The sequence below is a fragment of the Aquarana catesbeiana genome, linkage group LG12, assembly GCF_042186555.1.
Source record: "Aquarana catesbeiana isolate 2022-GZ linkage group LG12, ASM4218655v1, whole genome shotgun sequence".
Taxonomy (NCBI): domain Eukaryota; kingdom Metazoa; phylum Chordata; class Amphibia; order Anura; family Ranidae; genus Aquarana; species Aquarana catesbeiana.
Window position 1 is genome coordinate 81,479,158 of NC_133335.1, and position 17,056 is coordinate 81,496,213.

Here is a 17,056-nt window from a genome sequence, read left to right on the forward strand (position 1 = left end):
GGAGTTCCAATATCCAGCCTGAATCTCCCAGTAGCTGTTAATAGTAAAAAAAAAACTATTAAAATTCAAGCAAGAAATTCAGCAAAAAGAAAAAAGATATTCATTCTCCAAAGGACACTAAGTGAAATTGAGCAGGTGTGAGGGGTTATAACATCTGATCTTGTTAGTGTGGTACTGAGGTTAGCCAATTTAAAGTAGAACTATAGGCAAAACTTTTTATTTTTTATTTTGGATAGAGTAAGGGAGGGTTATAACCCCTGCAAGGTTTATTTTTGCCATTGTTGTCCCATTGAGGAGATTTCTCTTCACTTCCTGTCCCATAGCCAAAGAAAGTGAGAGGAAATCTCTGCAAATTAACCACTTCCTGCCTGGCCTATAGCAAAATGACGGCCAGGCGGTGGTTCAGTTATCCTGACTTTCGCGCCGATCTGTGGTGCGGCGTGTCAGTCTGACACACTGCTACACAGATCTCGGTAAAGAGCCTCTGATGGAGGCTCTTTACCACATGATCAGCCATGTCCAATCATGGCTGATCACAATGTAAACTGGAAATACCGTGTATCGGCTTTTCCTTACTCACATCTGACAGACGCGAGTAGAGGAGAGCCGTATGGTGTCTCTCCTGTCAGATAATAATCAATCAGCGCAGCCCCACCCCGCAGATACCCACACTGGACCACCAGGGATGCCACCAGGACTGGACACCACGGATGGATGACCAGGTATGCCACCCATGGCCACCAGGGATGACAGCCAGTGGCAAAATATGCCAATCAGTGCCCACAAATGGTGCCAGTCAATGCCACTTACAATGCCTGCCAGATGACTCCCTATCAGTGATGCCCATCAGTGCCACCCATCAGTGTCTATCAGTGCCCACCAGTGCTACCCATAAGTACCCATCAGTGCAGCCTTTCAGTGCCGCCCATTTAATGCCCATCAGTGCTGCATACCAGTGCCACCTATTGGTGCCCATCAGTGCCACCTATCCGTGCCCAATTGTGCCACCTCATTGGTACCACCTCATCAGTTTAGGAATAAAAATAAAGAAAACAGCCGCGCTGGATATAAACACTGATATAACATTAGATGACCAAAACCCTACAAATCAAGAACAAAACAAGTGTATAAAGGATGAATCAATATTGACAAAAAAGCAGCCGCTAAAAGTGGGATACACACACTCAGTAAACAAAATCAAAAAAAGAGCAGCGCTGTGATAGTGATTACCTTAAGGTTACTCTATAGATAAACAGATATATAAAGTGAAAATACCTATTTAAGTGTTAATAAATTATATCAAATATGTGAATAAGGAATTGATCACATGAAGATTAGTCCCAAAATCAGTAAACGAAAAAACAGTCCAGATATAAGTCCCAACAGAAGAAATGGACTGATGAGGGGAGATAGGATAACAATCCCGATTGCCAAATGAAGTACAGTTGGATAAATGAGACCTTCACCGCACCAATGTGACAAACTGATAAAATTGTGCGCTTACCAGAAGGCAAGCTAATATAAGCTTGCGACCTTAACCCGGTCGGGGCCTTTGTAGATGAAACGGCACCGCACCCCTTCAGCTTATGGATGAGTATATTATCAGTCAGGTCCCAGGGAACATTCATATGAGGAGGTACCCCTCCAGTTATACTCGGTTCTCACAGGGGGTATGTGAAGGAAAGAAAGGGCAACATAGTGTAATCCTGCTTAGGTTTATTAAAAGGTAGATAAAAATTGCACTTACATTTAGTAGGTCATATAAAAACAAAAGTTAGCCGGCCAGCTAAAAAGCGAACACCCGTCCGAGACGGAATCTGCAGCACGTCAACACGCCCGACGTACGTTTCGTCACACTCTGACCCATCAGTGTCTATCAGTGCCCACCAGTGCTACCCATAAGTACCCATCAGTGCAGCCTTTCAGTGCCGCCCATTTAATGCCCATCAGTGCTGCATACCAGTGCCACCTATTGGTGCCCATCAGTGCCGCCTATCCGTGCCCAATTGTGCCACCTCATTGGTACCACCTCATCAGTGCCCATTAGTGCCGCCTTATCAGTACTCGTCGGTGCAGACTCATCAGTGCCCATCAGTGAAGGAGAAAACTTACTAATTTACAAAATTTTATAACAGAAACAAAGAAAACCTTTTTTTAAAAACAAAATTTGGTCTTTTTTTATTTGTTGCGCAAAAAATAAAAAACCCCAGCAGTGATCAAATACCACCAAAAGAAAGCTCTATTTGTGGGAACAAAACAATAAAAAAAATGTTTTGGTACAGTGTAGCATGACCACGCAATTGTCATTCAAAATGCGACAGTGGTGAAAGCTGAATATTGACCTGGGCAGGAAGGGGCGAAAGTGCCTGGTATTGAAGTGGTTATAGGGAATATTTTGGGGACCCCCAGGTCACCAGAACTAGTGTCCCCATTAGAAGATTTCGCTCTATTACTTTTCTGGGGACAACCCAAAATTTGGGATTTGCTTTTACTTTTACTTTCATTGATAATGATAAACAGGACAAATAGTGGGTGATTCTCCTAAACGGGGGCACAGACAGCAATAGCAACTGGTAGGTGTTCTAATCCCTCTCCACTCTGTCAAAAACAAAAAAACAAAAAAAAAAAGTTTTTACTTTAGTTATACTTTAAAAGAGTTGGAGAGGGGAGGCACAAGACTTTGGGCCTGGTGAAGCTGGTGGAGTGGAGGGTTATACACCTGGCCTTGGTTGCTATGTTTTGCATTTTGTTTGTAACACACTCATTTACTCCTTTGCCCACTTTTGTCTTCTGATTAATTTTGATTTTTTTTTTTTTAAGCAACCTTGTCATGTAACTAAAAGTGCCAGTAAACTCTGTCCCTGCAAAGGAAAACATGAATGCTTATCTTTCCTGCTGCCCAAAGTTCTGAATGCTGCTTAGTTGAAGGGAACTCCCCGAATGAAATTTGTTTTTAAATCAACACATTTGTAAAAGCATTGCACAAAACAAATAAATCCTTTTCTTTTCTTTTTTTTAAGAATGCTCCAAAGCCACCACCACCTCCTCCATTTCCTCCTACAGGAAAGAGTGAGACAAAAAATTCTATTCGAGAGAAGCAAAAGCCACTTTTGGGTCTGTTTGCATCTGGTTTGATACCACCGGCCCCAGAAGTTCAGGCTCCAAAAGGTGCAGGTAAAAAGAAATGGCAAGATTTTCTGAATGACCAGTTTTTTTCTAAACATCCTGTAATTTCCTCTTCAAAAGCATTCCGTTGTATTCATTTTACCAATTGAACTTCCTTTGCTTTCAGGGAGAACTCTTGAAGGTGACCACACCACCAAGTCAGCTCTCATCAAACATAGTGCCAGTGTTTACTTCTCCTACAGTGATGTGAACTGGAGACTTTATGTGCGGAAGGAAGTAAGTTTATAGAGAAAGTTTTTAAAATTAGGCACTGTCCCATTACAAGGGGGAAGTGCCAGTGCAATGCATTCATTCAGTTTACTAAAGGACACTGATATATACATATCGTATAGGGGGCCAAACCATTACTTCCAGTACTCCTTATTCTTCTTTACGCTGAAGAAAGTTTCTAATGTTTGGGGTCATGTCCTGCTGCAGAATAAATTTGAGGCCAATCACACGCCTCTCTGATGGTATGGCATGATAGATAAGTATCTGCCTGTATTTCTCAGCATTGAGGACACCACTGATCCTGACCAAATCTCTAACTCGATTTGCAGAAACGCAGTCCCAAACTTGCAAGGAACCTCCACAATGCTTCACTGTTTCCTGCAGACACTCATTATTGTACCGCTCTCCAGTCCGTTGGCGAACAAACTGCCTCCTGCTACAACCAAATATTTCACATTTTTACTCATCAGTCCAGAGCACCTGCTGCCATTTTCCTGCACCCCAGTTCCTATGTTTCCTTGTATACTTGAGTCACTTCGCCTTGTCTCCATGTCAGAGGTATGACTTTTTAGCCACAATACTTCCATGAAGACCACTTCTGGCCTAATTGATCTGGACAGTAGATGGGTGTACCTGGGTCCCACTGGTTTCTGCCAGTTCTGTGCTGATGGCACTGCTGGACATCTTCCGATGTCAAATGGGAAGTAAGCCTGATGTGTCTTTCATTTACTGCATTAAGTTTCCTTGGCCAACCCCCTACATCTATGGTCCTCAACCTTGCCCAATAAATGGTGTCCTCATTGCAGATGCTTATCCATCATGCCATACCATCAGGGTGGCAGGTGATTGGTCCCAAATTTATTCTGCAGCAGGACAATGACCTCAAACATACAGCCAATGTCATTAAAAATTATCTTCGACATAAAGAACAACAAGAAGTTGTGGAAGTAATGGTTTGGCCCAACGAAGGCCTAATCTCAACATCATGGAGTTTGTCTGGGATTGCATGAAGAGACAAAAGGATTTGAGGCAGCCTAAAATGTGGTTAGTTCCACTCCAAGATGTGTGGAGTAATGTACTTGCCGAGTTCCTTCAAAAACTCTGTACAAATGTACCTAGAAGAAATTATGCTGGTTTGAAGCCAAGTTGGCAATCACACCAAATATTGATTTGATTTAGATTTTTTTTTCTGTTTATACGCTTTGCATTTTGTAAATTGATGAAAATAAACAGTTAAAATATATATATATTTTTGACAGCATTCTTATATATATATATATATATATATATATATATATATATATATATATATAGCCGCCAATAAGAGGGTACCACTGGTCCTCCTGTATGGGGCCTGGGAAGCTGACAAGCAGAAGGAGGGGGGGAATCTGAGCAGGAGGGGGTGATCGGTGCCACAGGGGTGGCATTATCTGGTACTGATCCCCTGTAGTTCTCCCTCCTGCCAGCATTCAGCTGTTGCAAGGGGGAATTACAGGGAATCGTTTCCAGTAAATGCCACCCACCGCACCATTCACCTCCTCCTGTCCAGGTTCCCCTTCCTTCTCCTGCCTGGGGCCTCCTGGTACCCCTTCCCTCTGCAACGCTGGTGACTTGTTTTCCTGTCCTCCCACTGGCTGCTGCAGGTGTTTCAGGATGGAAAGCGTGGTGGGGCTAGTAAATATGTAATATTTACTGGCCCTATCCTTTTCTGAATGAACATAGTGAGTGATTGGTACGGATCACTTACTATGTTCATTCATAACTGAAGCACAGCAAACTGTACAGAGCTACTCCTGTTCATTCATTCTGTGCAGCTGATCCTGCAGAGCTATAGATTGAGGATTGTGTAAAAAAATAATAAATAAGATTGTAAAAAATAATAAACACATAATTAAGGGCCCATTCACATGGGTTCTCTGGCCCATACAGTATTAATAAGTGGTTTCTTTGTGCTGCTGAAGCCGCCTGTTACTCTATGGGGATGCAGCGGCTGTATAAATATAGCCTTGGGTCCTAATCTGTTAAAGCAGCGTTCTGCTTAAAAAAAAATAATTAAAAGTCAGCAGCTACAAATACTGCAGCTACTGACTTTTAATAATCAGACACTTACCTGTCCCAGGGTCCATCGATGTGGGGGAACGAAGCCCCGCTCGTCTCCCCCTCCTCTCTGCGGCGCCGGCATTGTAATTGTGGGTGCCCGGCTGTGGCTTCACAGCCGGGCACCCACTGCGCATGTGCGAGTCGCGCCGCTCTCTGTGATTGGCCGGGCAATCATCTGGGACCTGTGTCCCAGATGATTGCCTAGAGGGAGGGGGGAGAGGTGATCTCCCTTCTGGTGCCGCGGTGCGCCAGGAGGAAGTGGGAGCTTGGACCCTCTAAAAAGAGGGTATCCGCTCCCCCCCCCCCCCCCCCCAAAAAAAAAAATGACATGCCAAATGTAGCATGTCAGAGGGTCACCTCCCTTAAAGTGGAAGTTCTATTTTTGGGTGGAACTCCGCTTTAAGTGTACAGGTTTGGGTGATTGGCCCCAAATGCAGTTTGTCTTTGTTGAGGGCCGCAGACCTGTGACCATGTGCTTGTCAAACCTGTGGCTGCTACATCCCCAGAGTGACATAGGCTGCCTGCACATAAATCCAGCCACAGAAAAAAAAACCACTGATTCACGCTGGCCACAGCCCATATGAATGAGCCCAAAGACTTAGCATGATTTAGCAGGAATTTTGTAAGTTATCTTGTGTTTGTGTCCACTAATGCTTTTAGTGTATTTTTAGCAAAAATATTATTTTGATTTGTTTTGATTGTTTTCAGGGCAGGGGGGCGGTTTGTTGGGGGACCCTGTCAGGTACTGATTTCTAGTTCTTATGGGTGCACATTGGGGCCCTGTATAACACATTGTTAAGCAGAGCTGCCAATGATTTTTGAGGTGCTGCAATAGTGGAATGGGGCAGTGGTCAGGAACACTAATGCCCTGTACACACGGTCGGACATTGATCGGACATTCCGACAACAAAATCCTAGGATTTTTTCCGACGGATGTTGGTTCAAACTTGTCTTGCATACACACGGTCACACAAAGTTGTAGGAAAATCCGATCGTTCTGAACACGGTGACGTAAAACACGTACGTCGGGACTATAAACGGGGCAGTAGCCAATTGCTTTCATCTCTTAATTTATTCTGAGCATGCGTGGCACTTTGTGCCTCGGATTTGTGTACACACGATCGGAATTTCCAACAACGGATTTTGTTGTCGGAAAATTTTATAGCAAGCTCTCAAACTTTGTGTGTCAGAAATTCCGATGGAGAATGTGTGATGGAGCCTACACACAGTCGGAATTTCCGACAACAAGGTCCTAGCACACATTTTCCGTTGGAAAATCCGACCCTGTGTACAGGGCATTAGGCTGGTTTCACACTGAAAGCGCTGGCTGTTAGCGCTAAAGAACCGCTTTTTCGGCCGCTAGCGGGGCGCTTTTTACCCAAAAAAAGGGTAAAAAGTCCAGTTGTGCAGCGCTTTCAAAGCGCTTGCAGGATTTTTCAGGAATGTCCCGCAAGGGCATCACCCCAGTGTGAAAAGACACACTTAAATTAATGGGAGGCGGTTTTCAGGCGCTTAGCAAGGGCTATTTCTAGCGCTAAAGCACCTGAAAACTGCTCCAGTTTTTAAGCATATAAGAGCAACTTCCTAAGTGATGTTTACATTGATATCTTCTAATTGTGAATAATTTTCTTGGCAGATCTTCTATCCGAAAGAAAAATTCACTCATCCATATTATTTGAACCTTCTGTGTGAGCAGGTAAATGATAGTACCAGATGCAGTCTTTTTTAATTTAAATATTTTCCATGTGTGTGAATATTATAGAGTTTTGGGCATCAAACAGGTGAATCTGAAATGTCAAAGACAACTAACCAGTACTTTGGGGTCTTTGTATAAACCGTTCGATGAACAAATATGACACACATTCGCTCAGCTACAGCAAAACGTTCCATATGCTATGTTATAAAACTATCTTGCATGATTGAAGCGTCATCTAGTGGCCAAAATGCAGTATTTGTTTTTGAATGCCTCAATACGAAAAAAATAAATTTAGTTATTTTTACAAGATAGTAATGTCAATAACATTATATTGAATGTACCCTTGTGGCTAACAGAAACCTGTGTTCAAAAAAGAAACTAGAAAAACATATTCTGAATAAATCACTAGAAGCAGATGGCTTACACTGGAGATTTCTAAAATAACTTAGCCACACAATAGCCAGACCATTAATCCTAAATTTTAAGGACAGCTTGCTGACTACAATGATACCAACTGATTGGTGAAAAGTAAATGTACCAGTATTCAAAAAATGTCCGAGATATAAACCTGGAAACTACAGACCAGTCAGCCTAGCATCAATAGTATGTAAACTATTGAAAGAAATGATAAGGGACCATATCCAAGAATTTGCTGATGAAAATAGTATCATTAGTAGTAACCAACATAGATTTATGAAAGATTGTTCTTCCCAGACCAACCTCTTAACATTCTATAGGGAGATAATTTGGATAGTGGAAGGCCTGTGGATGTAGTGTATCTAAATTTTGCTTAGGCATTTAATTCAGTACCCCATAAATGCTTAATTTACATATTCATGTCTTTTGAAATTGACAGTATTGTATGTACCCGGATAGAAAAATGGTTGCAGGCACACATCCAGAGGATGCTGATTAATGGCATATTTTCTGAATGGTCTGGAATGATAAGTGGGGTTCCCCATGGTTCTGTCCTGGGACAATCCTGTTGAACTTGGGAAATAATTTTACAACAGGACATAGCAACTTTACAAGAAGACCTACTTTATTTAAAGCAGTTCTCCACTTTGAAAAAAAATAGTCAGCAGCTACAAACCCTGTAGCTTCGGACTTCAGGTTCCTGGCATCAGCATCCTAACTGTGGACAGCTGGCTATGCTGCTTGTGGCATCACAGCTGGCTTCCCACTGCACACGCACGAGCCACGCTGTGCTTTTTGAATTGTCCTGCAGTCTTCTGGGAACTGTGACTTGTCCCAGAACACTGCGGGGAGGGAGGAAGGAGTGGAAGTGGTAGCGGGTACCTGTCAAAACTAGGTACCGCCCCCAAAAATATATTCCAAATATGGTAGAGGAGGGAGTAATGGACTTGGGAACTAAAATATAAATGCAAGTTTCTGGCTAGGGCAAAAATCTCACGGGGAATCAAGGATGCACAAGGATCCGAGGTTGCTAGTAGATCACAGGCTCACCAATAGCATACAATGCCAAGCTGCATTGAGAAAGTAGACTATTAGTATGCACTAAAAATTGAATTTACTCACGAGAGAAGACTTTATTTCTACCACTTTAAAAAACACGGTTCGGCCACATCTTGAGTATGCAATCCAGTTCTGGTCACCAGTCTTCAGGAAGCATGTGCTGGACCTAGAAAGAGTCTAGAGAAGGGCAACGAGCTAATAAGGGTGCTGTGGGACCTCAATTATGAGGAATGACTACAAACATCAAATGTATTCTCCGTGGAGAAGAGGCACTTAAGAGGGGATATGATAGCGATATACAAATATCTAAATAGTCATTCTAGCATTTGGAGGAAACTATTTAATCTTAGATCCCTAAACAAGACACATAGCCACACAATGAAGTTGGACAAGAAGCAGCTCAGTCTTAAACTCCATAAAGCATTCTTTACTGTTAAAGCAGTAAGAATGTGGAATTCCCTTCCATAGTTTGTGGTGTCAGCGGGAAGTCTAAATAAATTCAAATGACTTTTAGATGTGTTTCTTAGCAAATGGTAGCATATGGAAAACAGTAGTGAAATAAACACACACACTTAAACTGGATGGGCCAGTGTCTTTATTCAACTATGTAACTAATTATTAAAAAACATAATCATGTAAAAATAAAATTCTCAGCTCATAGGCTGCTTATGAAACAATGTCTGTTTTATGTATGCTAGGAAACATGGCAATTAGGCAATATGTTTTTTTGCTGAGCCTCAAATTTGAACAGATTGTGGAGCGAGATAAGAAGATCCATGCGTGAATAGAAAGTCCTGGAAAATCTAGCTGGTAGAAGAACAATGATCAATTGTTGAAAGTGTTCAATATGTTGGTCACGGGCACTGCAGTCCATGTCCTAATATGAGAATAGTGTTTCAGAATGTCTGCTGTAACAGATTTTGTCAAATTTGGCCAGGACAGGACTTTGATCCCAAGCTTTGTTTCATCAATATCATAAGCTGCTGTTAGTATCCAAAGCCCATATATTAAACATTGTTGAGTCTATTCTATCTTGTTGCTTTGTAGCAGTCAGATCTTTAGTAACTTGTGACTGGGTAGCTGTTCATTATGAATATAGGATTTGATGTGCACAATAGTCATGTAGGTTTCTGTTCTAATAGATAATTCGAGACACATTCTCAGACACTGCTTTCAAGCTGACTAAAGAGGAGAGACGAAAGATGAAAGACTTCTTAAGTAAGTACAAAGAAAATGTATGAGATTTACCTGCCCACATCCTTTGTCTTCCCTTCCTGTGATTAGCCAGCTAGTGTTGCCCTTTGCTAAGCAGTATACTGTGGACTGTCAAAGTGGTCAGGTGCTTGGAGCCTTTAGATCCAAACTCTAGCGAGATATGAAAAGCAAAGATTTAAATTAAAGCGGTAGTAAACCATGGCATTTAAAAAAAAAAAAAAAACACCTGCAAGGCATTGCATACTAGCACATTATGAAATACTTGCCTTAGAATGAAGCCCTCCAGCGACATGCTGTCACCACTGACAGGGCTTCCATCTTCCCCCAGTCTTTCTTTAGGGTTCACGGGCTCCATCACTCTCGCAAATGTGCGCAGTAGCCCTTGGCTCCGTCACGAAGCTCTGAATGTCCAGCACGTTATGCCGGACCTTCAGAGTGCATGATGTCACCAGCTGCATCCAGGGTGAATATCTCCTAAACTGTGCACGTTTAGGAGATATTAATTTTACCTACAGGTAAGCCTTCTTATAGGCTTCCCTGTAGGTAAAAATCACAAAGAGGACTTTACTACCGCTTTAAGTATGTATTAATTAAAAAAGCATTTATTCATTTTTTATGCAGCTAGTATAAATACCTGAATCTGCCTTCATATCAGCTTCTAACCCTCTGCAGAGCAGGGCACTGACTGGGAAAGCGAGAGTTAGTATTCTGAGGTAATTGGGCTACATGGCATTGTACATTGTTGCAAATCTGATACTGCAAGCTTCACAAGGTGACAGTAGGTGACACAAGGTGACAGCAGCTGCTCCTTCACTGTCCATTTATAGGCCAGGGTAAGTCTTTGGCAAAGCTGTACTGCTTAGTTGCTGTGGATAAAACGAATATGGCAGATCAGGGCATGTTGTCTGATAGGAGTTTGTGGATCGTCAAAACTTAAAAAAATATATATAAATATATCTATTTCAAGTTCTTATTTAGCTGTTTTCTTGGATTTAAAGTGGAAAACCAGCTTAACCCTAACAATAGTAGCGCTACCCATATAGGAGCTGCTTAGTTAATTGGGTCCTCTGTTCTTTGCCTCAACTCAGTGAATAACCTTCGGCTTTCTGGCACACCTGGTTGAATGAAGACTGCTGCAAGCACTTCTAAGAACACTAATATGGATACCTTTTAAATTGATTGTTAGTATCAGGAAATTGATGCAAGACCACTTAGTGTAAAATTAACTGCAACGTGAATAATAAAACTATAACTAACCTAGAGTGCACCCTAGGAGATTGGCTAGGATATGTTCCATTGTCCCTGAGAGGTATCACTTAGCATAAGCATATATGAAGATCTTGCTACAGCATTGGTAAAAGGGCAGTTTTTAGTCCTAACTCTTTAGCCAGCTAGTGCTGGGGCCTAGTTGTACTGTTGGTGCACAGTCCCAGTTCAAACTGCAGGCAGCAATAATGCTACTGGATGGCTGTATGGTAAATTCTTAAATGGCTCAGTCTCTCTAGCAGCAGAATAGCAGATCCAGGGGGGCGGTCCCCCTGTCAGAACACAATAGCTCAGCAGGGGGATCTCTGTACTAACATCACATAGTTAGTCCAGGATCTCCCCATGAGCTCCTTAGGTTTTTTTTTATTCAGCCTGCTGGGTTGAATGAAAATAAAAAACGATAGTGTGCACAAGGCTTAAGTCAGACATGCAGATGAGCATGTACAGTATTTACAGCAGAAATGATTGTGTGTGTAAGTAACCTTTTTCTGATTTCTGTTGACCAGGTGACCACCAAGTAGGAAGTGATGCCAGCTCCATCACAGAAGATTCTATTAAGAAACGTATTGTTATAGCTGCCCGGGATAACTGGGAGAATTATTTTTCCCGCCTCTTCCCTGTCACGGTGAGTAAAATTAACCGTATAGTTTTGTAACTGAGTACATTTCTTTATGCTGTGATCTCCCAAAACTTTACTTTTTCTGGCTTTCTTGCTAAACCGATGGCTTTTATGTTTGGACTACGAAAAATATACAGAGTTCTGACTTGGTGCAGGCTTGTTCTAGGTCAGTGATACGGGAAATACTGAGGTCAGAATTTGCAGGCCACATCTTTCTTCCATGACACATCCATTTAATAGTTTTTTCATTTTTTTATTTTCCAACATCTATCTCTCATTTCATTATTCATTTGTTAGTAGCGCCTTTTCACTATGTGTTGAAGTTTAACTGTACTCCAATTATAAAGCAAACCTGGCTTAAGCACTGAAAAACAGGCAGAAAGATGTGAGCCACGGAACCTGGGTGCTAGGTTTGTAATTCTTGACTCTAAAATCCAAAGACGTTGGTCAATATATAGTGAGCCCCTTTGTTTTGGGGACTCAAGTTGCTCAGGAAAATTGAGCTGAACTTCGGGCAACAGCTAAATGCACAGATGTGTACCTGTCAGAAGATATGTATTTCTGTCCATCCAGTCCGGATATTTACACAGCCCTGCCACACAACACAGCCAAGAGGATGGCACCAATAGATTTCCAATAGAAAATACTTGCAGAGTCTGTTTTGCCTAAAAGAAGCTCTTCCCTAACTCCTGGTGTTTTTTTTTCTTTGTACACTGCATGGCACATGCATCGCACAATGTACATCCTGGTTCTTTTCTCAGTGTGCTAGGTGCTGGCACATGCTCAGGAGTTACATCATCAGTTGCCTTCTAATGGCCAAAGCAAATTGCTACAGTTAAAAGAAACAGTGGTGAAGGGGAACAAAGTGGTGACAGAATCATGGACCCATCATCGCTGGAGGATGGCACAATAGAGCTAGATGCACCATAATGCGCACATATAACACCAACAAGATTTGTTACTAAACCCACAAAGTAAAATCAGTTTGTATATGCAGTAAAGCATGCTTGTTATTCTCACTGCGGAACCTAAGGGGTTAATCCTCTGCATTGTAAAAAAAAAGGCTGCTTGATCGTGTATGCACAGATCCTCCCCTCCCTGCACTGTCCCCCTGGACAAGTCTGGATAAGACAGAGGCTTTGGAGTCAGGCTGCACATGCTCAGTTTGGTGTGTTTTTATTTTTTTTGGGAGAGTGCATGTGATCAGCACAGGGCCAATCGACACTGTCCAAACATGTCCAGACAGAGGGTCAGGAGCCCTGCAGCCTCCTTGGACAGCTCAGTGCAGTATGAAAACTTCTCCTACAACCTTCATCAGGAACTAATAGAAATCACAAGACTGCTATACACTGCTGATAAGAAAAGGTATTTAGCTGTTTATATTTACTAAAATAATTACATTTCCATGTTCTGTACTGTGGGAGACCTGACATAGTAAATGTGGGGTCCTGGTTTTAATAACACTTTAATTTCACTTTCGATTATCAACCTGACAGTTGGGATTAAAAAAAAAAAAAACAAGGCTGGAGTTTAAGCTGTAACACATCTCAAGAGTATATTTGATAACTCTTTACAAAGTTTCCTTTTTTTCTGTTTTGCAGTACACTATTTTTCATCCCCTACTTATTTAACAATATTTTGCCTTTTTCATGATTTTAGCTGGATGATGATATAGAAAAACTGCTTTTGGGGGTTTCTCACCGAGGGATCCGGCTTCTGAAGGATGTAAATTCAACAGGAATCCAACAGAGATACCTGAAGACTCTGTACAGCTACAGGTGGGCCATAACACAACCCAATGGAAGATGAGTAAATCTTGAAAGGAATCTTTCCATAAACATTTTAATTTCTTTATCCTGCAGTTATGTAGATATCCTGTCCTTGGAAATGTCCGATTCCCGCACTTTGCGCTTTTGTCTGCGTACTGAGGATCTGAGTTTGCGCTCGGACAGAGCACAGGCACTAAAAAGCTTGGTGGAACTGTTTCTGCAGGAACTGGTGAAGGTGATCAAGGAGATCAAACTATAGCAATTGGCCTAGTATTAGAAAAGAAAAGCCTTGATAAAAGTGTCCTTTTGTTGGTGTTTTCACAGGAATCCAATCATGTGGTTGCGCTACGTAGCCATTTTACTGATGATAAAAGTCTACTTCAGTTCAAGAAGGGTGACATCATCAAAGTGATGCCAATGGATGGATTGGAACCAGGTAATGACAGCAATCATTGAAGTGACTTGGTTTTGTGTGATGTGTATGGAAACAAAGAGGTCGGTAAATGGTGGTCAACCTATTTACAGAGTACCTGTTTGTGTTACATTGTAGGGGAATTTTTTAATGGGTTGTAAAATGATTAGTGAAATAAGTGTGCACTAACACACGCTTGCAGGCACAGTGGCCTCCCTAGTTTATTTAAATAAAGTTACTCATGAATAAAGACAACCCAAAACAAAATATCTGTGACGATACAGAAATAATATTTTAGAAATATTTAAAATTTACTAGATGTACTATGTTTATAAAGGCACTGTAGCAGTTTTTGCAGCAGCATGTCAACATTTTAAAAATAAGCTACCTGCTTGCATTGTACTGAACTCAGTGCATTACCTAATCCTGACCAATGGACTCTGTGCAATACCCAATTCTAAGCCCAGAGCTTCAGGGGTCAGGATTAAGTAACACTCAAAGTTCAGGAGTCAGGATTAAGTAACATAGAGATGTAGCACTAACCCCCATAGAAGCCCCTGAAAATATGCCCAGGTTCTTTTTTCCCAGTTATTGCCCCACAACCAGGCACACAATCACAGTCACTTTTTGGCTCAATGGCAAGTCCAGGGGTGTTCTTTTTAGTGTTTATAATTTTGGGGTAACTTGGATAGGGTTGGGGAATGGAATGGTATACTCCAAAAAGTACCAAGTACAAGATGAGGACAATAAAATTCCTTCTGTAGAACTGAAACAAAAATCTTTGCAAAGCAGACTGTAGACTTGGCTTTGAAGTAGTAATAGCTGAAAGCACAAAAGCCTCCTTCTTTAAACAATTAGAGCAGAGTTCCTTCACAGAGTTTGACCGAGCTCTTCAGGACACAAGCCAGTGTCCCCCTTTACACACACGCAGCTGACTCTCTAGCAGCAGAAGGGTGGCAGCAACCCACAGCCTCTAAAATCTCTCACAGAAGTCTGTACTCACAAAATGTCCAAGGAAAGTTGGTTGCTTCCTTCCAACATCCATGCAATGCCTTTTTCCTGTGATACCAGACTACATGTTCAGACGACAGCCCCTCAGTCAGCTTTCAGTAGCTTCTAGCAAAGCAGGCCCTTAGGTTGCCAACCTGAGGCCTCACGAACAGCTTGCCTAAGGGGGCAGCCAGCCCCCCTTAGGAATGCGTTTCTCTCCTACACGAAAAGACCTGGATGCTCTGTGTCTCAGAGTATTTATACAGACTCCCAGCAGCCATCTGAGCCACCCTCCCAGGGATTGACCAGGGCTGTATAAATATTCATGCTACTCATTTGCCTTGCTCCACACCTATGTTCTACTGTAGAGAGATCCACAGTTCTCCAGAAAGCAGAGACCATAATCAAACCTGCAGCAGGTTAAACATTAAACAGATCACAATAAACAACACAGCTCCACGTATTACAGTGAGCAACGCTAAATTTACCTAACACCAAACTAACTAAATAACTAAATTTACCTAATCCTAGTACCTATTTAGTTGGGTGCTAAAGAGATTTTAGAGGTTATTGTTTAGAATCCAGGGATCAGTTAATCAGCAAAGTATTCACAGATTGTGAGTTGTGCCAGCTCTACCATCCCTGTCATCCCTGGGACCAGGGCCCAGCATTGTTCTGGGGAGCCAGGTTATATAGGGTGAACTTGGCTGTGTACAGGCCCCAACTCATCACACTGTGCAAACATCAGTCCAAAGCAGCACGGCTGAAGTGGTCTGCGTGTGGGTGGCAGCATGAATGGCCACGCACACATGGAGTGCTCTAGTGGCACCATTTCTGAATTGGCACAGCAAAGATTATGTTATGCTATGTTGGACTTTTCTACAGATAATCAGTTGTAATGACGTAAAATATATTTAAAGAGAATTTAACATGGGAGACAAATGGATTCTGCCATTGCTCACCTTTCCTTTTGCAAATGCTGATTTAGATGCTTGTTAGCAGTTATCTTATTAGCAGCACACTGACATCAGTGACAATAATATAACTCAACAAGCAGTTAAAGTAGATGTAAACCCTAACTGAATGATAATTGCTTCCTGGTGAATACTACACCATTTACTGCACACTGGGGAAAATTTATAAAGGGTATCATGGACACCCTTTAGAATTCTGTTGGGGCGAATCACTAAAAGTGTAATTGTGCCAAATTCAAATAATAATAAATCTGCCATTGCCGTCACTGAGGTCAGAGTGTCCATACTGGGCATTCCTTTCTCATTGCAATTAGTCCCGCCCTCCCTGGCCGCTGCACCTGTCACACTGACTAAGAAGTTTTGTACTAGGGTTGGATGGAGCCTGATGGGGGGAACTGAGAGACTAGTTCCCTATCAGGTCTGCTTTTAGGGCCCTTTCACACTTATTTGCTTTGATGCACTTTTGTGCAGCTTAAGGGCCCTTTCACAGTGATATGCTTTTGATGCAGGACTAAGCCTAGCGTACCTGCAGTGCGAACAGTTACAGTACAAAGAATTTAATGGGGAATAGCTTTCATGCACTTTTGTCACCCTGAATTTAATGGGGAATAGCTTTCATGCACTTTTGTCACCCTGCAAGCAAGGGGGACCTGATGGGGAACTAGTCTCAGAGTTCCCCATCAGGCTCCACCCACCCAACAGGCACAGTGGCCGTGAATTTGAATTTGAGTTTTCAGGTGGGCTGAGACTGATCGATAACTCTGAGAGACTAGTTCCCCATCAGATCCACCTTGCCTGTGATTGATAGTGGATTGGATGGCAGTGAGTAAATTTCAAAGCTGCTATTGCACCAAATAGCTACCTTCATGGCAAGTTCACCAAATATTGCTTTGTTGAGAGCTGCAGGTCTAAAAATACAAAAAGTGTATTTTTAAATTAAATGAATATGTTAACGCTTACAAAAGATTTTAGCTTTTTTTTGTTTTTTTTCCTATACCTTGTGAAGAATGAAAGTCACCTAAGTCCTCCATCCAGGTCCCTCGCCACGGCCATATCAGGATGCAGGAGATCACTAATCCAGAGCTGCAAATGTGCCCATCCAGCCGGATCTTCTTTTCTGGATCCTGGATATTTGCTCAGAAA

The 17,056-nt window shown here is 42.0% G+C and overlaps 1 protein-coding gene across 1 annotated transcript in view; it reads left to right on the forward strand.

Moving 5' to 3' along the window:
• Positions 1 to 17,056, forward strand: part of MYO15B (myosin XVB) — a 233,436-nt gene that overhangs the window by 149,780 nt on the left and 66,600 nt on the right. The window contains exons 20-27 of the mRNA XM_073608123.1: positions 3,021 to 3,174; positions 3,293 to 3,402; positions 7,133 to 7,192; positions 9,811 to 9,886; positions 11,656 to 11,774; positions 13,428 to 13,546; positions 13,631 to 13,772; positions 13,862 to 13,973. Of these exons, the coding sequence (XP_073464224.1) occupies positions 3,021 to 3,174; positions 3,293 to 3,402; positions 7,133 to 7,192; positions 9,811 to 9,886; positions 11,656 to 11,774; positions 13,428 to 13,546; positions 13,631 to 13,772; positions 13,862 to 13,973 (892 nt within the window). The remainder of the gene's footprint in view (positions 1 to 3,020; positions 3,175 to 3,292; positions 3,403 to 7,132; positions 7,193 to 9,810; positions 9,887 to 11,655; positions 11,775 to 13,427; positions 13,547 to 13,630; positions 13,773 to 13,861; positions 13,974 to 17,056) is intronic.